The 22,229-nt window shown below is 40.4% G+C and overlaps 1 protein-coding gene across 4 annotated transcripts in view; it reads left to right on the top strand.

Annotated features, from left to right (window-relative positions):
- Positions 1-22,229, top strand: part of Rbm33 (RNA binding motif protein 33) — a 102,409-nt gene that overhangs the window by 50,924 nt on the left and 29,256 nt on the right. For all 4 annotated transcript variants that reach the window (XM_006535734.4, XM_006535735.4, XM_006535733.4 and 1 more), the window contains 4 exons: positions 496-554; positions 18,728-18,860; positions 19,888-20,231; positions 21,744-22,058. In XM_006535734.4, coding sequence (XP_006535797.1) covers positions 496-554; positions 18,728-18,860; positions 19,888-20,231; positions 21,744-22,058 — 851 coding nt within the window. The remainder of the gene's footprint in view (positions 1-495; positions 555-18,727; positions 18,861-19,887; positions 20,232-21,743; positions 22,059-22,229) is intronic.

Consider the following 22,229-nt stretch of genomic DNA (forward strand, 5'->3'; position numbering starts at 1 on the left):
CTTTCCTCTGCCTGCCTTTTTTTCTTCCTTTTCTCCTCTTTCCTGTTTTATGATTCCATAGGATTCACGTTTCAGTTTGTGTATAACTGGCCAGTCTTAATTAAGCTCACTGTCTAGCTCAGTCTGGCCTCAAACTTGCAACAGTCCTCCTTCTTCTGACTCCTGAATGGTAGAGTTACAAGTGTCCCCACAATGTCACATCCTACTGAAACTAGATTTTTTTATTTCATAAAAAATTACCTTCTTTTGTTGAAAAATATTTGAATTCTAAATAGTTATTCTCTGTTAGAACTTAAGTTTTGACTTGGTACTGTTCTATTCTGGGGCCAAAATTACCCTTCCCTCTCCCTTAAGTACTAAGTGTTTATAGATGAAGTCTAAACTTGATGTTACTATGTGCTCAGTGTATGTAATGTATACTTTGTGGGAGAGCTCCTGTGTTATCATCCTGCCAGCTGGTCTGATGCCAGGTGATTAAAATGTATTTTCTTACAGTGCCCTTGCTGCCAGTTCCAAGCCAGCCGAGGCCTGCCGTGGGACCCCAAAGATTTCCAGTGAGTAGCAGCTGTTCTGTCTGGCAGGGGGAGAGGGGTACTGGTATTGTGCTTGTCTGGCCAGAAACAGTGTGGGCATTGGTAAATGTTCACTGCAGTCTCTGGTGGAAAATGTTTATTAAAACCTTAAGGCCACTGGCTGAGAGCAGAATTAATTCTGTAGCCGTAAAATTGCTGAATCACGATTATTTAAGATGCCTTTCATCTTAAAGAATATGAATTTTGATCTTGTCATGGTTCTGTGTTGAGGGCACATCTTACAGAAAACATGACATATGTGAGTCTTTGTGTCAAATTCTAGGAAATAAGAATCAAGTGCTTGGTTATTAAAGAGCTGAGAGTATTCCTGAGCCACAGGCTTCCTGTTCTTCAGTAAAAAAATTAAGTCTGAAACAAAGCACACACTCATATGCTTCTTGTCATTTATCTGTAACTAGAAGAAAACAGTCCAGTATTTGCTTAAATATATGCATTTTACTTTCTTTGAATTCTTGGTTTATTAAAGCCCTGAATACATATTCTTTTTAAGAACCATGGGGAAATTAGTCCAGGCAATGAAATGCCAACACTATTTGTATGGAAAAAAGAAAGTGATTTTTGAGTATGTGTATGTTGCCCATTGATGATGAACAATAGATGATGTGTGTGGTAACTCCAGATGGATTAGATGGAGAGCCTGCCTAACTAACCAGATCCACTGAAAAGTTCACTGTTGAATTCAGGGTTTAGAGCAATTTTTCGACACTCTTGCTTTGTGGCTGTTATTTGTGGTGGTACCATCTGAAACTGGTTCTTTTTTTGCCTCGTTCCCATACTTAGGAAAGTTTGTTTTTTTGTTTTTTTGTTTTTGTTTTTCTTTCTTAGATTGCTGTTCAAGTTGTATACATTTAGCTTTTAACTAGTTGTTTTTAGTTACCAGTCCTTATTCGAACATCTTTGTAAGTGGCAGTGTCCCCAGGCTGCCATGCTGTCATTCCACGCACTTGTGAGGAAGCACTTGGTTTAATTTGTAATACTGCTTCTCTTTCCTAAGATCTGTGTGAAATTTGCTATTGGTCTTGTTTTCATGTTTAATTTACATCATGGTGCTAGAATTTGATGTAAAAAAGCAATTCTAGTTTTCAGAAATTTATGTAATTTAATATTTTTATGAAACATTGCTTATCAATATGAAATTAGAGAATTTGCAATTTTCACTTAACTTTTATTTTTCACTTGTACAAATAGAATTTTATCTGATAATAGAGGAAAAAACCTAATGCTGTTTTAAGAATATTACTAGAGGAAAATAAAAGCTAAGCACTTAGAGGTCAAAGGGCAACTTGGAAGGAATTTGTCCTCTCCGTCTACCATTGGGTTCCAGGGATGGAACTCAGATTGTAAGACTTTGTGGTTGGCATCATAGTTACTGCTCTATTGCTGTGAAGAGACACCATGTCCAAGGCAGCTCTTAAAGAGGAAAATGTTTATTTGGGGGCTTGCCTACAGTTTTAGAGGATCATCATGGTGGGAAGCACACAGGCATGGCACTAGAGCAGTAGCTGGGAGTTTTATATCCTAATGTGGGGGTAGGCAGTATTAAATGAAGCCTGAGTTGTGTCTTTGCTTAAAACCTAAATAAAATTATAAAGACAGCTGAAACAATATTATGGTCTAATTAAGCCTTTGACCATTTATTACTGCTGGTCATGTGTATTGCAAACTCTATCCTAGTTCTTCCCCAAAATTGAGAGACAATTAGTATTACTTACACAGACTCTTGCTTTATACAGTGGCCCACAGTCCCCACACATGCCTGTAATCCTAGCATTAGGAGGCTGAGGCAGGTGGATCCTGAGGTAGAGGCCACCCTGGGCTAGATAGTGAGACCTTGCCACAAAGAAAATGAAAGGCTGGAGATTATGGCTCGGCAGCAGAATTCAAAGTTCTAAGTTCCATCTCCAGTATTAGGTTACACATTCATACAGAGACTATACACAGAAATAATAAACCCATTTAAGAAACACAACTTTAGATTTTTTTAAGTCTGCTGGATTCATTATATTTCTTTGGTGCATAAAATTAAATTTGAATTTGGAAGTCTTTGTACCAGTTTGAAGAGAATTGGAAATTGAGCAGAGTAAAGTTTATTCTGCTCATCATCATTCTCAGGGGAGCCTTCTCATTGCTCTGAGACTAGACACTATCCTGAAGAATGCGGCACACACTAGTATGCAGATGGTTTTCCTGTTAAGAAGTAATTGTGTGACAAAATGGTTCTTCAGGAGATGTAATGCACACATCATCTCACCCCAAATAGGAATCCCACGTCAGACTAAGGTATGACTACCACTGAAGTCCAACTTTAATGAACCAATTAGTTTTTATTGGACTTACTTACAGGAGCAGAAATGACTCAGCGCCCACCATGGGTGATAACTCACAAGGTAGGGAACCCGAGGAAGCATCCTGTATAGCGTACAGGCAGCTCAATAGGTTGGAGAGAGTCTTTTCCAGGTGTCTCAGTGGGTCTAAACCTCTTACAGGCAGCTCTCCTGGTTTCTGCTTCTTCTAGGCAGCTGTTCTGGTCTGAGAGTTTTCTTTGCAGCTCAGCTTCCTTGTGAAGGGGACTGAGTTTTTATTGCTTACTCTGGCAAGGAGAGCCTACTCAATCTGGTCTATTTCAGGGACTTCTTGATGCTGTTTCAAGTTGTTCACCTTTGACTTAAGGAGCTACTGAGAGATGGAATGTTACAATATTTGAGGAAACTGTTACACAATATTAGAGTTGAGATAGTGTACTGGTACTTGTGAAAGAGAGTAGTGTAGAGAGGGGAGAATGTTTAAATTTTTATTTTTTTACTTTTTGGTTTGTCTTCAAGGGCACAATGAATTTATATAGGAGGACTAGGCAGTACTTACTGAACTAAGAATGATTCCTTTCTTTGCTTTACTGACTGGGAAGCATACAGGGCGTTCAAGGGTAGGGTGGCCCCAGCTCCAGGTCTAAAAAGAACTGTGGTACATTTGCCATTCAGCGTGAGCATGTTGTTTCTTCCTCACTAGAAGTAACTTTACTAGCTTAAAGGTCTATTTAGTTTGACAATTTCATGAAAACTTCAAAAATAACTAAGAAGTAATATGTGTAGAGTTTTTTTCCTAGTGACAGTTTCCTCTAGGTTTGTTGGTTTAATGTGGTTTTTGTGCTTGTGTTTTCAATGATGCTGGGGATTGAGCCCAGATTATTTCCAGCCTTGCCTCCATCTTGCCACCATTAAATTAATACAGAGAAGCCTAACATCAAACACTTTCATGTGTTTACTTAGCATTATTTTAGATTTTCATTCTTAAAACCAAAACGTTGTAAGACAAATAGTGACTATTTGGTAATTGAATATCGTCTTTTAGGTCAAAGATTTAAATGTCAAGGTGAGAAATGCTCTAAGAAGATCCTGTTTAAAATACTCAGTTTTGGAAGGAACTGCTCTGGAGGCTCCTTGGTCATGTTTTTTGAGTCATGTTAGTTTTCACACATGGATGTGGTTTCTAACCCTTTCCACCCATGTTTGGTAAGCCTCAGTACTTCGTGATTTAAGCTTCAGGCTAAAAATTAGGTCTAAGCCAGGCGGTGGTGGTGCACGCCTTTAATCCCAGCACCTGGGGAGACAGAGGCAGAGGCAGGGGGATTTCTGAGTTCAAGGCCAGCCTGGTCTACAGAGTGAGTGTGTAGCCAGGGCTACACAGAGAAACCTGTCTCGAAAAAAACAAAAACAAACAAACAAACAAAAAAAGGTCTATGCAGTGGATTTCCTTTTTTAATTTAATGAAATGATTATTTTATATTTTCAGACCAGACTTTCAAATTTCTTGCAAATATACATTATATCTCAGTTGATATTGAATACAGAATGGCTCTGTTTCACATTTGTCTTGAGTCAGTGTTAAAATCTTCTGAATGTAAAGTGCACCTGTGATTTATATGATAGATGCCCACAGGAGCTAGTAACATCCAAAGCAGGGCTCCTAGGGTATTCTTTCTGACTCCTTGCCTATTAGCACCAACCATTACATTAGCGGCACAGCTAGAGCTTGCCAGTATCAGTTCAGAACACATGTATGTCTTGTTTTTATGATAGGAGTCACTAGTTTAAGGTCCTGTCTTTTTTTTTTTTTTCCTGAGTTCTACTTTCAGTTCAAGTGTTCCTGTTTTCATGTTAAGAATCTTGGTTTCACTGCATAGAGACAGTACCTCCTTTGTATGTCATTACCATAGAAAGTCATGAATTCTTTTCTTCATGTATATTTTTTAGTTGTTTGTCCTAGAAAAGACATAATTTGCTCATAGCAATGCTAAAATGTCAATTATTGCAATAAATGTTACTTTGAGGGTTTTGATAGGTCAAGATTCCATCCCCGTCCCATTGCTGTTTTATATATAAATTTCCATTTAAAGCAGTTGTTCTCAGACTGTGGGTCTGACCCCTTTGGGGATATCGATTGACCCTTTCACAGGGATCAGCTAAGACCATTAGAAAACATACTTAGAATTCATAGCAAATTTACAGTTATGAAGTAGTAATAAAATTTCTGGCTCAAGGGTCACCAAAACGTGAAGAACTGTGTTAAAGGGTCATAGTGGAAGAAAGGTTGAGAGCCGCTGATTCAAATTTCCTGACATAGGTTATTAAAGCGGTTTCCGTTCTGTAAGTTTTGCAATGTTGTATTAGACTAGTAATGTTTCTGGTAACCGGTAATATACAGATAGGCTGTAGAAAATTTTTTTCCCTTTTTTTTTTTAAGTTAAAACTTTCTGCATATATTTTAATCGTATTTGTCCCTTCCTCAGATTCTCTCCTCCACCCTACTCATACAATTTCATGCTCTCTCCCCCCCTGCCTTTCCCTCTTCTTCTAACCCCCCCCCCCCAAACAACAAAACCAAAAGCCCAGTAAAACACACACAAAACAATAAAACCACACTAACACCCCTCTCCCCCTCTGAAAACAGTAGAGTGCACGGGGCCTACCCTGGAGTGTGGTCGATGTGATGACCCAGTTACACTCCCATTTGTTATTTGATGTGATATACCCAGTTACACTCCCATTTGTTATTTGATGTGATATACCCAGTTACACTCCCATTTGAGAAAGTTGATGTTCCCTTTCCTAAAAGGTATCAATTGCGAATAGTTTCTTGCTTAAGCATGTGTCCACTTTCCTTTTCTCCATACTGGTGTTGAATAATTTTTTGTTGTTCTTTATTTAAATCAAGGATTAAATTTATAGTTTTAAGTTGAAATTAATCTTTAGCAGTGTCTTTATTGTTTGTCTTGACCTGGCAAATGAGGCTGGTACAGTAGAGCTCTGGGCCAGGGTGTGGTGTGTGGCATCAGGTGCTGGTGACTGGGGCTTGCTGGATAGGTCCTGAGTGCTATTTCATGCAAATCATGTCTTCCAGACTGCTGCAGCAAATCCCATTTCTTTTCTGATTACAGCCTCACTGATGAGAATCAAGACGATGCTCTCTAGGAAGGAAAGTCTTGCTTTTGAGTGCTTACAGTTTTTACAACATGGCTGCAATGCCTTATAATTATTAGCACTTAAGATAGGGAAGGGTTGATAGACATTTTCTCTTATCAGATCTTTGAGGAGTAGCAGGAGAATGTGGTAGGAGATCCTTCCAGCTGTCAGATATTGTCAGGCTTGCAAGCAGAGAATGCAGTTTAAAATGCAGGTGACATAATACCCAGCATCCTCCACTTGCTTCTGGGTTTCTGATTAATCATGATTACCATACATTATCATACCATCAAATTTAATCATATCAATGAATGGCCATCTGCAGCAGTAACACAAGCAGCTAAACACAGTGGAAAGAGCCATTAAAGGTAGAGGTGACTTATCAAATTCAGTAACCCATTAACTTGACTCTGTTATGTCAGCATTTTATATGCACAGCACTGGAGGTGGGGCTGGGTTAAAGGCCACACTGACAACCCAGAGGCCACAAAATAGCTACTGAAATTGTTTCATACAGATTTCTTATACAGCAGTCAGAATCGTCCCATATACAAATTCTGTGTGCACAACCATTTATGCCTGGGCATTCCTGTGGAGTTCAGAGGACAACTTTTGAGTGTTGGTTTTCTTCTACAACCTGAGTTCTCAGGTACCCATGCTTGGCAGCAAGAGCCTTTACCTATTGAGACACTTTTCTGTCCCTAGATGATATCGTAATGTAGCCCACCGCTAATGTTGCAATTTAATTATACAAACTGTTAAACACTGTTAACCAGTGTTAACAGTTTAGTAATGTAGCCACAAATGATTGAAAGTTAAAATTATAGAATTGCTCTCTATATGAAGAAAATCTCTTTGTTCTACAAAGAACACACCAGGTTTTTTTGTTTATTATATTTGAAAGACAGAGCTCATGCACTCATGCCTAGGTCTTAGGGATTATCCCTCAGGATCTGTGCACTTTATTTATTTTGAGGCAGGATCAATCACTGAGACAGTGCCATTACACAGAGTCTGTGTTGGCCTTGCCAGTCACTGAGCATCTTGTGTTCTAAATGGACTCTTGCATGTGTCTGGGGTCTGGCTCCTCTCCTGGGGCATAAGGCGGCCGAGATTCACTGGCTTTGTTGTACCTGCTGGTAACTTGTCCTTGCTTGTTGCTATGTAGTGTTCCAGTACTGCCGTTTGTTGTTCACTACAGTATTCCTGGAAACAAGTGCTCATCCTTAGGTTGTCAGTGGGTCATGTGGAAAATTTGTTTACAGTTGGGAATTTACAGGCTATATGCTTTTTCTCCATATAACTAGACCACGGCTTTTGTCGTTGTTTTGAGACTAGGATCTCTGTATAGCTCTGGCTGTAGACCTGACTATGTCTTCTGAGTGCTGGGATTAAAGTCATGTGCTACCATCGCCTGGCTTTGCTTTTCAATTGCTTCTGTTTTCTTTAGAAAGTAAAAACAAAAAAGTCTGTCTTAGAACTAATTCTACAAGGTTCTAACAGTCGTTGGGAGGATTTGCTAGTAAGGCCTATTAATAGGCATAGCGGTAGCAGGTTTGTATGCACTGCTCCGTTTTGTAACAGAATGTAAGATCTCTTGGAAGATTGCAAGAGCAGTATTTTATACAACAGCTTACAGTCACCATTCTAGTTTATTGCTTGAACCAACAACAGTGCCTTGCATAAATTCACTCAGTGTTCCTGAACATGAAACTAAAACTTCCTTCTTTGGAGTATTTAACTTGTATCTATAAATAAAAATGCTTTCTAGGAAAATCAGTGTATTAAAACAAGGTACAACCTGAAAGGGGGGGTGGGGGAATCTGTGGCGAATGCTCAGAGAAGAGGATTAACACATGTGATAGAAGGCTGTAATTTTAATTATGCCAGGGGTCACTGGGGTTCTTTATTCTTTGCTTCTAACCCATTTAATCAGAATTAACTGAGAGGTGTTCTTAAGTGTCAATTCCTTTCTTATAGAGCTCTTTGCATGTTAAGTCAGATTAATAAATGAAAACATGTTATACAGGAAGGTTGTAATTTATTGAAAGATTGAGGAAATTTCAACGACATTGTTAAAGTATTTAATTAGTCTTATTAAAACATACCAACTGACCCTTTTAGAGAAGCTGATAAGTCTCATAATAGCATTTGAAGCCTTTTTATTCTCGTCCTTATACGATTAAGTTTTTGCTAAGCGATTTATGCAAAGTTTCCATCTATGTTTTTTGTAACTGAAGTTATCAGTTCTTTCTGAATAGAATTAATATAGATAATGTCATAAAATTAAGAAGAGATGCAAAAAAGTAAAAACACAATCTGTACAGGAATTATGAGGGGATAATAATCTATCCTGAATTTTTAAAGAGATATTTTTTAAAAAGCAGAGCAGTTTGAGTGGATTAAACTAGTCTTTTCTTTCCAATGGTAGAAGCACTTTAGTACTGCAAGTTCCATGACAACACACTTCTAAAGGAATTGTGCATTTGGTGAGAGAATTAGTCATTTTCCAGGCTATATACCCATGTAGTAGTAGTAGGAGTGACATGGTAAAGTGTTCTGTGGCTTAAGCATTGAGCTGAAGGAGATGGAAGAATCTCAGGTGTGGCTGCCATTCATCTGTGGTGGAACTCTTAACCCTGGGTTTCTTCCTGTTAAGGAGTAGTGGCTTGTTGAACCTTCCTAAGTACAATATTGTCTGTATGACTTGTATGGGCCAGGGGAGGATTGAGAAAGGGAGAACATGTTGGGTTGATGGTAGTTCTATAATGTTTTGAGGACCTATCTTACTTACCTGCTCATTTGCTACCTAAGTGCCTGCATTTGAGAGTAAGGCTTGCTAGATGGTGTATGCCAGCTGAAGCACCCCCAGACTAAAGAAATTAGGTAGCATTGTATTTGTGGCCTTGTGAGAGCCTGGGCTGGAGTGATGGTAATTGAATCTGAGGGTAGCAGAAGCAGAACTTGGCTAGGTAGAGGGAATCAGGAAAGCAAGGCTGAGATGTAGTTCCAGCTAAGAGTCCTGAGCCCCAGACCCTTACCCCTACTTAAGGCAGAGCTCTGAGCATAAGTCCCAGCTTGAGTCAGCATGAGGGTTTTCCCTCCTCCTCCTCTTAGGTAGACCACAGAAAAGCAGTGAATGTGAGTCTGGGTGGCATTTGAAGCATCTGCAGATGTGGTTTTGATACCTAGATGGCATCAGAGTACCCATTTCATGAGTACCCAGAGTTGGCTGACTTCACAGGTAGAACTACAGAAGGTTCTTACTACATGGTTCATTTGTCAAGTTTCATGCCTCTGGCTCTGATGTGCTCTCCACATTTGCAAACATCTGGGAGAAGAATGAGGATAATTTATGGGAGGTTTTAGCTTTCTAGATTAGAGATTCCACTCACTGTATATGCTTTCCTACCTGTAAGACCTTCAGGGAAGGCTGCATGCCAGAGCCTTGCTAATTCTCAGAACATGACAGACACACTTGAGGACCTCTAGCAACTAGCTGTCTTTGGAGAAGTGGAGCTCAGGTTGGTGTAAAACAAATGGCACTGGTATGTATTAATATTTTATTAGTACCCATGTTCTTGTAGTAACAATGGGTCCTCCTCCTCTCCCTCCTCCTCCTCCTCTTCTTCCTCTGTTAACTGCCATCCACAGACTTAATTAAGCCTTTGGCTAGCACTTGAACAAATTCAGGAAATTACTTATATAGATGTTGTAATGGATGGGTTATTGTGTCATGGAACAAACTTCCTCCTGCTATCTTCTTATTCTTTGAGAAATTTCTGCCATAATGAGGATATTTCTAGTTTATTGGCCTCTTTTTATACTCAGATTTAACCCCCAAAAGTACTTGTTGATATGTATGGGGTGAATGATCTATCTTACATATCACGTCTTATTTCAGTCTATAGCAGAGCAATGGAAATTGACAGTCTTAGAAGTAGACAACAGACTGTCCCAATAATGTTGACTCTTAAAACATAAATAAATAAATAAATAAATAAATAAGGTGGTTGCCTCTAAAATTAGGAGAGACGGAATCTATGTTTATCTTTACTTTCTTCTCCAGTAATGTTACAAAGCCAGAGAATCTGAGAGTGCTAAAACCTGTGGTCACCTCAGACCTTGGCTTTTTTTTTTTTAATTTATTTATTTTTATTACATATTTTCCTCAATTACATTTCCAATGCTATCCCAAAAGTCCCCCATACCCTCCCCCCCCACTTCCCTACCCACTCATTCCCTTTTTTTTTTTTTTTTGGCCCTGGCGTTCCCCTGTACTGGGGCATATACAGTTTGCGTGTCCAATGGGCCTCTCTTTCCAGTGATGGCCGACTAGGCCATCTTTTGATACATATGCAGCTAGAGTCAAGAGCTCCGGGGTACTGGTCAGTTCATAATGTTCCACCTATAGGGTTGCAGATCCCCTCAGCTCCTTGGGTACTTTCTCTAGCTCCTCCATTGGGAGCCCCAGACCTTGGCTTTTGTGCACTTTGTGAGTTTCAGATACAATTAACTCAGGAAACTTCAAGCTAACCAGCCAACCCACCAACCAACCCACCAATCAACACACCAGCCAGCCTCCCAACCTCCCTTCCTCCCTTCTCCCCTTCCCTCTTTTCCTCATCTTGCCTTGTGTCATGCTGTAAATAGCAGTGGGCTTTGTGGAAGCCAGGGTTTTAGTGTGCTGCAGTACTTCCAAGTTTAGAATGTAAGGCTTCGTATTAGCTTGCTATTAGAAGTGGGGATTATTTACTTACTAACTGTAACACTTCATGACAGCCTGTGTGCCAGGTTTTGTGGCATGTAAGGAAGACGTATTAGTGTGTACAATAGATATGGCCTTATGCCTAATAGACCCTCAGTTAGAGGCAGAGAGACTGAGGGGGTTTCAGGTTTTCAACTCCTTTGGTTCTCACATGACAAGGAAACGTGGGAATTATCAGCAGTCCTGTGCTTCATTTCACAGTCTAGATGACTGTCTACAAATACATCATGCAAGGATGGCAATGACATGTTTGATAGAGTTAGGTTGTTTGTTGGGTACTGTGCAGAGTACTTTTCTGTTCCATTACTTTTACGTATTGTTGTTATTCCCATTTTACAAGTGAGTAAACCTGGGCTCAGACAATAAGTCACCTTCTCTGGGCTGCAGCTGGGGAGTGACTGGGTAGAATGACAGGGCTGAGGCAGCTGTTAGTCAGTTCTGGATTCTTCTGTTCTGTACCCTGGAGCAAGTGCTACAGTCAGTGTTATTGTGAGTATCCATTCTCAGCTAGTCCCTTCAAGGTTCATCTGGAAGCCAGAATAATGCTCTGTTTAAGAATGACCATGATTTGGGATAGCAGTGGAAATGTAAATGAGGAAAATACCTAATAAACAATTAAAAAAAGAAAAGAAAAAGAATCACCATGACTCTTAAGCTTTTAGGTTCCAGTGAACCATAGAATTATCGTACCCCACACATTGTAATGTTTATGAATATGCACTTAAGCAGCATCTGGGTACTAGAAAAGAAAACTTAACAGTATTAAGAATCCAGAGGGGCAAGATTTGAGATCCTATTATATTTTCAGTTTAATATAAAAGGGTATCTTCGGAGGTTGTAAAGATTTAGATATTCTTTTGTGGACTCTGATAGTGTGTAGAGACTAAGAAGTAATGTACCTGGGGCCACAAGAATAGCTCAGTTGGCAAAATGCTTGCCATGCAAAGATGAAGACCTGAGTTCAATACCAAGCATACATAACAAATCTGGGTGTAGTGAGGCATGCTTGTAATCGCAACTTTTGTGAGACAGAGACAGGAGGATTCCCCTGGGACTTGCTGAGTTGAGAGTCTTGTCTGAGAGAATAGGTGTGCAGCACGTGAAGAGGAGTGGCAGTTGGAGTTGGGCTACAGCTATTCCACACAGAGAAGCAGTGTACTTAGTCTGCCATATCTTGAAGTTGTTGGTGTTTTTTGTTGTTTTGTTTTTGTTTTTCATGACAGGGTTTCAGTGTGTAATTCTGGCAGTCCTAGACCTTGCTCTGTAGACTGGACTTGAACTCACAGAGATCTATCTGCCTCTGCCTCCCAGTGCTGGGATTATATGTGTGCACGACCACGCCCAGTGCTTGAAGTTCTTACTGGAAACCATGCATTGGTCTCTCTGGAGTCCTCTTGGCTCTGACCACTAATTGGGGCAGAACTGAAGGGTTAAGGGGAGAGTTATACCCTGGTCTCTCCATGACAGCAGACCTCAGCAGAACTTCACTCTTTACAGTGTAGAAAACAGCCTGCTCTTCCAGTTACACCTGCCTTATCTCCTTGGAGGATTCAAAATTAACTGTCTGGAGAGGTGGAGGGTGGGGTGGGGGTGGGGTGGAGGGAAGGATTATGAAAAGCCTCGTTTTTCATACGACTCATTCTATTGATCCCTGACTCAGTTCATGGAACCAACACACGTTCTACTTCTGTGATCCTAGTAACGAAAACAGACTGGAATGCTGGGCTTAACTTAATTACACTCAGTTATGAAGTCAGAGTGAAAAGAAACTGGAGCTTGCTGTTAGGTCTTTTTGAGATCTGAACAGAAAGGCCAATTACAGAAGGTCTTGTCTTGTATTTCATGATAATGTAGGAGGTATGTGTAGAAACCAGGGGCACAATGCAGGAAGTCACTCTGGTTCTGGAAGGAGATAGGTGTAATTCCTGATTTATCTAGAAAGCCAGGTATACTGCAGGAAATCAGTCTGGTTTGGAAAGGAACAAGGTGGGCCAGTTGGCTGGGGAGAGCAGCTGTGCAGGCGTGAGACTGGCAGCATGGGATGATGACTTGTGAATAACTTAGGCTTGCTGCACTCTTGTTTGAAATTGGTGAAAGTTAAAGTGATAAAAATTTTCACACTGAGTGTTGCTGATTTCCAGCTATCAGTACATGTCTTGTGTAAGTATTGTGTTAAATTCTTCCCTCTTCAATTCCTCCTGCTCTGCTCTTGGCCAACTTGTTAACATAGCTAAAAATTGAGGTGCCTGAAGCACTGTTAAATACCACATAAGTAGCATGCCTTCAGTGCTTGCTGTAAGTCAGTATGCTGTTTGTTTCTATGAAAAATTGACTAAATGAAATAATAGATTGAAAACTTAGATTATCTTAAATAGGTTGCTGTTAAAAATTAGCACACACATGGTCCATCCTTTCATCTCAGCTCCAAACTTTGGCTCTGTAACTCCTTCCATGGGTGTTTTGTTCCCAAATCTAAGGAGGGGCATAGTGTCCACACTTCAGTCTTCATTCTTCTTGAGTTTCATGTGTTTAACAAATTATATCTTATATCTTGGGTATCCTAGGTTTGGGGCTAATATCCACTTATCAGTGAATACATATTGTGTGAGTTTCTTTGTGAATGTGTTACCTCACTCAGGATGATGCCCTCCAGGTCCATCCATTTGGCTAGGAACTTCATAAATTCATTCTTTTTAATAGCTGAGTAGTACTCCATTGTGTAGATGTACCACATCCACACAATGGAGTACCATATCCAGGGATCCACCCCATAATCAGCATCCAAACGCTGACACCATTGCATACACTAGCAAGATTTTATTGAAAGGACCCAGATGTAGCTGTCTCTTGTGAGACTATGCCGGGGCCTAGCAAACACAGAAGTGGATGCTCACAGTCAGCTAATGGATGGATCATAGGGCTCCCAATGGAGGAGCTAGAGAAAGTAGCCAAGGAGCTAAAGGGATCTGCAACCCTATAGGTGGAACAACATTATGAACTAACCAGTACCCCGGAGCTCTTGACTCTAGCTGCATATATATCAAAAGATGGCCTAGTCGGCCATCACTGGAAAGAGAGGCCCATTGGACTTGCAAACTTTATATGCCCCAGTACAGGGGAACACCAGGGCCAAAAAGGGGGAGTGGGTGGGCAGGGGAGTGGGGGTGGGTGGATATGGGGGACTTTTGGTATAGCATTGGAAATGTAAATGAGTTAAATACCTAATAAAAAATGGAAAAAAAAAAAAGAAAAAAAAATTAGCACACACATTACTAATAACTATGCAATACTTGGATGTATCCAAGCCTTACTGTATAAGGCTGCTCAGACTGTTGCAGGCATAGAAGCAGCTATATTGCAGATCAGAACCAGAAGATGACTGGATGGAAAGTGACCAGGGCAGTGGGAGAAGAAGCTGACTAGGGATAGGAAAAAGACTTCCCAGGGATGGTGGACCAACTGGTTAAAATCACCTGGTGATACTAATCTGCTGTAATGAGCCTTTTCACTGTATAGTGAAAAGCAGGCTGGGAAGTGGGGATGTGGGTCATCTGTGGTCTACACCAGGATGGGTCTGTGAAACAAGCCTCAAAGAGCAGTTTGGGCCTGTCTGAAATGAGGATGGGTGGCAGAAAGGGCCATTTCTACCAGAGAAGCTGTTCTCAGGGGAATTTTGTTTTTTGTTTTTGTTTTTTAAAACAAAACATGAATAAAGTTTTTAAAGAAATAGATGCATTGTAGAAGTCTAGTATAGTTTCCAGAGTTCATAGTGCCATAGATGTTTTGTATCTAAGGGGAAAGTTGATTATTGTTTGAAATCTCCAACTCTGCGAGCTTTGTGTTGACAATGATAACCTGTGGCAGTTCACACTGAATTTTTTCAGTGAAATCTTTTGATGTGGTTGAGTGACTGTGGTAAAGTTACCAAAGTAGAGGTATGACTTTGACTTTAGGCAGTGATTTGACATCATAAAGATTTTGTTTCTTGGTCATGTTTGATGAGGTAATGGGCCTTGTATGGGCAGATGATGGCAGTCTTTGAACCAGAACACCTTTGGTCCTCTGTAGATGATTATAAAGTACATGATGATGTTCTTAAAGTCACATGGTAGTTATTAAAATTCTATGAGGGCTGGAGAAATGGTTACTGACTGCTCTTCTAAGGTGCTGAGCTTCCATCAACTACATGGTGGCTAACAACCATCTGTAATGGGATCTGATGCCCTCTTCCTGATGTGTTTGAAGACAGCTACAGTGTACTCACATATATAAAATAAATCTTTTTTTAAAAAGTGAAAATCACTGTAAGGTAGGGAGTATGTGATCCTTCATTCAGGCCGGTTCTCTCTCCCAGCTCCTCTGACATCAAGATCGACCGTAGAACCAAAGGCAGTCAGCAGTGGATTCAAGTAACCTCTTGTCAGCACGCCAGGTGCCTGACTCTAGAGTTGGGGTTTCACCTTATTCACACATACTGAGTTCTAAACCATTTCTAATCTTCTGAACTGTTATGAGAGGTGGGCCCACTGTTTGTGATTTCTGATGGCCTCAGTGTGTTTCATTTCAGACTGTCCCTGAAGTGGCAGTTCTACACAGCTTTGGAGGACAATTGTGTAATTGGAAAGTGTCAGGATTACTGATTGACTTGGTGTGGTGGTTACTTTTTTTTTTTTTTTTTTTTTTAAAGATTTATTTATTTATTATTATATGTAAGTGCACTGTAGCTGTCTTCAGACACACCAGAAGAGGGAGTCAGATCTTGTTACGGATGGTTGTGAGCCACCATGTGGTTGCTGGGATTTGAACTCTGGACCTTCGGAAGAGCAGTCGGGTGCTCTTACCCACTGAGCCATCTCACCAGCCCCGTGGTGGTTACTTTTATGTCAACTTAGCACATGCTAGAGTCATTTTGTAAGAGTGGGTCCTAACTTAGAAAATGTTCCTACCAGAATGGCCTGTGAATAAGCTTCCTGGGCATCTTCTTGATTGATGGTTAATATGAGAGGGCCCGGCACACAGTGAGGTGGTGCTACTCTGAGCTAATGCTCTTGGAAGGAAGCAGGCTGAGATTAAATTAATCCAATAAATCTTTCCCTGGATTTCTTTTTTGTCATGGTGTTTTGTAACATCAGTAGAAACCTTAACTAAGGCACTTGGATCAGAAGCCACAGTATCAGTTACATACCAGAGGTATATAAACTGGTTCTCATTCATTCATTCATTCATTCATATATCCTTCCTCCCTCCCATTCTCCCTTTCCTCCCCTTATCCCATCAGATGTCATATAAACATAATTTCTAGTTTATAATCCAGGAAATTTTGAAGATCACTTAAAAACATGTTTAGATATACTTCTAGGTGTTGAATCATCTTTATCTGAAATGGGAAGGGTAGGACCAGAGTTTTTCAAGTTTCAGAGTTTTCTAGTTTGGGGAATGAATAACCTGGATTTTACCCATTGAGTAACCTTAAGCCAAAATTTGAAATCTGCAACATGAAACTTTGAGACTTAGAAAGTTACTGATTTTTCAGACTAAGGATGCTCAAATTGTATGTGCCAGAATATGCTGAGGAACAGAACTGAAACTGGAGTGCTCACACTATGCTCTTACGTGTAAAGAATGTTACATACAATGCACATGATGTGTTTCATTGACTTCATGGTAGAATGGGCATGTCTGTTAGAACTCCTTATTCAGGCTTCTTAAATATCAGCATGGTAACATCGTGTGTAGATAGAAAAAGCTTTTTTGTATTTTATCAAAGTGACGATGTTAAAAAATCCTCTCAGAGCATCAGAGTAGTGATGTGTCTAGCTAGTACCATTTTTGTGTTTGTGTTCTGAGGATGGGCAAGTATGTTTTACATATTCACAGGTTCCTCATTATTGACTGTGCTTTGAGGAGAAGGTATCTTGACGTCTTTTTTGGTAGCAAGAAACTTCGGTTGCCTCAGCTTCACTTGACATAGCTAATGTGATCTGTGGGGATTTCTGTTCTATATCTTTCAATAAATCCTAATGCTTTATTTTGAGAAAGATATAATGCTTACATTTCAAACCTCATTTTAATGCCATTTTTAGCTAATAGGCTTACATGTTTGTGGTAAATGGGAGTGTTTGTTTTGCATTATTCTTATTGTGCACCCAGGTTCAGGCTTGCTCTCTCGATCCCTCCCTCCCTCCCTCCCTCCCTCCCTCCCTCCCCTCCCCTCCCACCACCTGTGTGTTTTGTGTGTGGGTGCACATGTATAGGCCAGAGGTTGATGCTGGATGTCTTCCTCAGTCACATTTCTATCTTAGTTTCTCAGGGTTTATAACTAAATCTGGAACCATTTTAGCTAGTCTGATTCATTGAGTCCTCCTGCTTCATTTCCCCAGCATTGGGCTCCTAGCCTAGGTCTGTGCTTCCACAACCTGGGTTTATATGCATGCAGAGGGTTGGAACTCAGGTCTTGATGCTTAGGAAGCAAGTTCCATTGAGATATCTCCCCAACTCTAAAGTACATTTTTACATTTGTTTGTTGTGTCCGTGTGCTTGTGTGTAAGGTGCATGTAAGGAGGTCAGAGGACAGTTTGCAGGGGTCATTTTTTTCCTCTACCATGTAGGTTCTGGTAGTCAAACTCAGGTCATCAGGTTGGATGTGAGACACTTTGCACCCACTGCCATCTTGCTGGCCTTAGAGCAAACATTTAAAGGCAACAGAAAAAAGTATTTTTTGTGCTATAAAATGGAGTCACATTTAGGGAGAATAGCTAAAATTAATAATAAAACAATAAACAAAAACATTAAGAGGTTTGCATTTATGAGGAAGATTGTTTTCTAAATTTTATTTTTAATTATATATGTACATGTATATGTACATGAGAGTACAATGCTAACAGAGGTCAGAAGAGGACATTGGATCTCTATAGGTGGAGTTACAAGTGATTATGAGCTGCTTACAGTCATCATGCTAGAAACCAAACTCAGGTCCCCTGTGACAATAGAAAGCATTCTTAACCACTGAGTTAAGAGTTTAAGAGTTGAGAAATACTGGGTTATTTCTCATGGATGAGGTGATACTACATGAAAAGAATTTGATATTTATTATTTCATTTTAGAGCACTTTGTGCTCTTTTTCTTCTTTGAGTAGCAGTTCCTTTGATACAGATTTTAGCTGTCTCAGCGACTACACTAAAGGACAGTGAGATGAGGTCCTTTTCCTTCATCTCTCAGTTCTGCTAGTAAAATACACTACTGAGAATGAGCGAGTTTGTTGGTTAGTTTCGTTTTCTTTGGGTGCTTTGTATAGAACGTAGGGCCTCACTTTGGTGGGAGAGGAACACTATAGCATTGAGCTGTAACCCATCCTGAAAGTAGTTATTATATAAGAGAATCAGCTATATCATTTTTCTTTTAATAATTTGATTTCTTAAAACTAATGTTCTTCTGCTATCTCAGATTGCTCACTTTTGTTAAGGCACAAATTGAATTTTTTTTTTTCTATTTTTGAAGTAAATCGCCTCATAGCTGTTGATTAGGGTTGTGTGAAGTAGATAACAAATAATAGCATCTTTCACAAATGCCATGGATGTCCAAAATAGACATTGTCTTTTGGATTTCTGAAAGTGAAAGTCAACAGTTATGTAGATTTGAATAAGTCTTGAGGCAGTGTTATGGCTCTCTAGTTATATTAAAATCCTGAATTAATTTTTTGATGCTGCATTTTGATTCTTGATTAATGGCAAATCCCTTTTTATGGAATATCATTTATATTTACATATAGATATTTATCTTCATCTATGTGCATACTTAGGCAATAGAAAGAAGTAGGCTGACCACAGGAATAATTGCTAAGTTTGGGATTATGTGTATGTTTTGAAGCCTACATGGTGTTTTTCATCTTGTTTTTCATTGTTCTTTAGGGCCCTCCAGAATTTCCACAGCACACACCTGGACCTGTTCCCAACAGTTTTAACCAGCCACCTAGACTTCCTCTCCAGGACCAGTGGAGAGCCCCACCCCCACCTCAGGAACGAGACCCTTTCTTCTTAGGAGGTACATGAAGGGATGTAATGGGCACAGGATGAAGTGACAGAAGCTGCATTGAATGATGTACCTATGCAGTTACTGCTAAAACAGAATTTGCCTCCCACTAGAAGATGTATTACAGTGATTCTACCAGTCATCTCAGTGGCTAAAATTAAACAGTAATTGGATCTGAAATATGACAGTCTTTTACAAAGAAGGCATGGTTTATAGAAAACAGCTCACAAAATCATGCCAGGATAGCTAAATCTAGGACTCTTTATAAAATACGACACTAACACTTGAAAATAGTGAGGCAGTTCCTGAAAACACTCATTGTAAATGTCACTTACTTCCTTGGATAGAGGTATGCGAGAAGAGCATAACCTAAGCTGTATGAATACAGGGCTTGGGCTGAGCTCAGAGCATTTCTTTCTCTGTGTAGGCCTGAGCCTGAGGCTTCTAACCTCTCTGTACAGTCTGATCTTCCAAGCTGACTGTAGATCTGCCGTCTTGTGCTTCTGGCTGAATGGCTCTACTTGGCCTCATAACTAACTTTGGCAATGCATTCTAATCTTCTGGCTCTTTCTCACTCTCTGTCTTGTTCTGTCTTTACCTGTGTCTAGCTTGTTCTCTCTGCAGTCTGTCTCTTCAAAAAACTGCCACACACTCACCACCCACTTTCCTCCTCAGTGCTCTTAAATAACCTGTCTTTCCTGTCTGTTCTTTGTGAGTTGAGTGTATCCTGTCTCTCACTCATTCTGTCAGTCTTTCTCTAATCCATCACTTTGCCCCTCAATTAGATGTCACTTTCAAAACATGGCTGCTCCATTCTACACACTAACCTCCTCTTCATTTTTAGGGATTAAAGGTGTGTGCTAAGGGTGTGTCCATACTCTAGCCAGGTCCTACTGTAATCCAGTAGGTATCAGCATTCTGGAGAGACCCTGCCTTAGCATGTGATCCTATGCCACAGCAGCCATGTTGCTGGATTAAACTTCCTCTATAGCGTATCTAAGAAGTGTTTCTAACTTGAAGGTAATGAATCACTATTCAGTTTCAGGTGAACCAAGATTCCCCAGTCATCTTTTTTTGGAACAGCGAAGTCCTCCTCCACCGCCGCCTCCTCCCACGCTCCTGAACAGCAGCCATCCTGTTCCTACTCAGAGTCCCTTACCGTTCACTCAGCCTGGACCAGCTTTTAATCAGCAAGGACAGCAGCCAGTGTTCCCTCGAGAGAGGCCTGTAAGACCAGCCCTGCAGCCCCCAGGCCCAGTGGGGATCCTGCACTTTAGCCAGCCAGGGTCAGCAACTGCCAGGCCTTTCATTCCTCCTAGACAGCCATTTCTACCCAGCCCGGGACAGCCATTCCTGCCTACACATGCACAGCCTAACCTTCAGGTATGCACATGAGCTAGCCTTGAAGGAAACCATGCCTCTATGGTGCTAAGTCTTTGTGTTTCATGAAAGAGAAGTTTCGGGTTTTGTTTCTGCTAACTTACAGTTATGTAAATGATAGGAGTAGTAGTCTTAAGTATACTGTTCATATAGCCAGCTCTTTTGGACAGTATTGTTTACTTCCTTAATACTAGGAAATGTGATAAAGTGATTCTTGTTTTCTAGGAACTGAACTTGGAATTTTAAAAGCGATGTAAGACCACTAACATTTAAAGTATTTAAAGCCCTGATAGTTTATCTTGTGTAATGCTTTTTTAGCATCCTATTCCTGCTCAGGAGAAACAATGGCCTTTCTTGGTGGGGAGAAAAAGTGTGCTCTTTCTCACTCTTTATATGACAGACTTGTGCGCCCTCTGCTGGTAGGCATTTACTGGCCAGTATAAGAATTGTGACATTTTTCCTATCATTCATATATATATCTTAATTATCAAGATGTATAGTGATCACGTGAGTTGCAAAGGTATTCCTTAATTCCAGAACTTGGGAAGTATTGTGTACTCAAAAAAGGTGGAGGGAGAGTTGGTAATAATATACTTGTCTCAACTATTTGGATACCCAGAGAATACAAGAATGTCTATTTAGAGACTAGAAAGATGGCTCAGTCATTAAAAGCATTTGCTGCCTCTCCAGAGGATGGGATCCAATCCCCAGCACATACGGGGTGGCTCACAATCATTTGTAACTCGCGTCCCAACGGATCCAAAGTCTTCTGGCCTTGGTAGGCATCAGACATGCCCAAGGTACATAGACATACATTCACCTAAAACATCCATACACATAAATAAACTATTGAAAAGTATATCTAAGCTGGCAGATAGCATAGCAGGTAACAACGCCTGCAGTCAAGCCTGATCACCTGAGTTTGAGCCCTGCAGCTTACATGATGGAAAGACAGATCTGACTCTAGCAAGTTATCGCCTCGGGCACATGTTCATGTTCATACTTATATACTCACATATATACATAGCTAGTCAAGCAACACGTAAATGACATAAAATTAAAAAGAATATACATTTAAGCTAGAAAGAAAAGATAACTATTTACAGTGTTCAAAACGGGTTAAATATTTTGATTTTTTAAAAATAAAAATAGAAATAATTTCTCCTTTGTTATAGAAATATTAGAAGATAGGTGAATCTAAAGAAATTAATAATTCCGTTACCATACAGCAGTTGCCGCTATGAACATGTAGTTGGAAAGCCTTGTGTCCTTGTGTCTGTACTTTCCCCTTGTAGACCCTTTGAGCATGCTGGGGGAGGTTGCCATTTATGATGACGCATATGCTTAGGCGAGCAAAGGTAGTGTAGTGTCAGCAGCCAATTGCTGCATTTATGATGGTGTTAGTTCTCCACATAAGCTTGTTCTCATGCTGGGTTTTTAAGGAAACCATTGCATTGAGATCTCCCTAGCACATTTATTAATAAGCTGTTGTTTCTCTTTCTTTTGTAATGGAAGGGACCCTTGCATCCTCCGTTGCCACCACCTCATCAACCACAGCCCCAGCCGCAACAGCCCCAACAGCAGCCCCAGCATCACCAGCACCAGCCGCCCCTTCAGCCTCCCCTCCAGCCTCCACACCAGCCTCCCCCACAGCATCAGCCTCCCCCTCAGCATCAGCCACAGCAGCACCAGCATCATCATCACCTTTCTGCTCCTCCCCCTCCTCTGATGCCCATGTCTCAGCCGCAGTTCAGGCCGCATGTACAGACTGCCCAGCCACAGCCCAGCAGCAGTCGGATGCAGTGTACCCCACATCAGGGGCTCCGGCATGTGAGTAACAGATATGGGTTAACTTGCAGGTTTTATGGGACATAATTTTTGAGTTAGATAATTTTTAGAGTATTTTGCAAAAAAAATTTAATTATAGATATTAACTTACCCTTTTCTGAGCCTTGAGTTTTCTGTAGTGATTAGATAGTACTGTCATTCTTTCAGTGCAAG

The sequence above is a fragment of the Mus musculus genome, chromosome 5 (assembly GCF_000001635.26).
Source record: "Mus musculus strain C57BL/6J chromosome 5, GRCm38.p6 C57BL/6J".
NCBI lineage: Eukaryota > Metazoa > Chordata > Mammalia > Rodentia > Muridae > Mus > Mus musculus.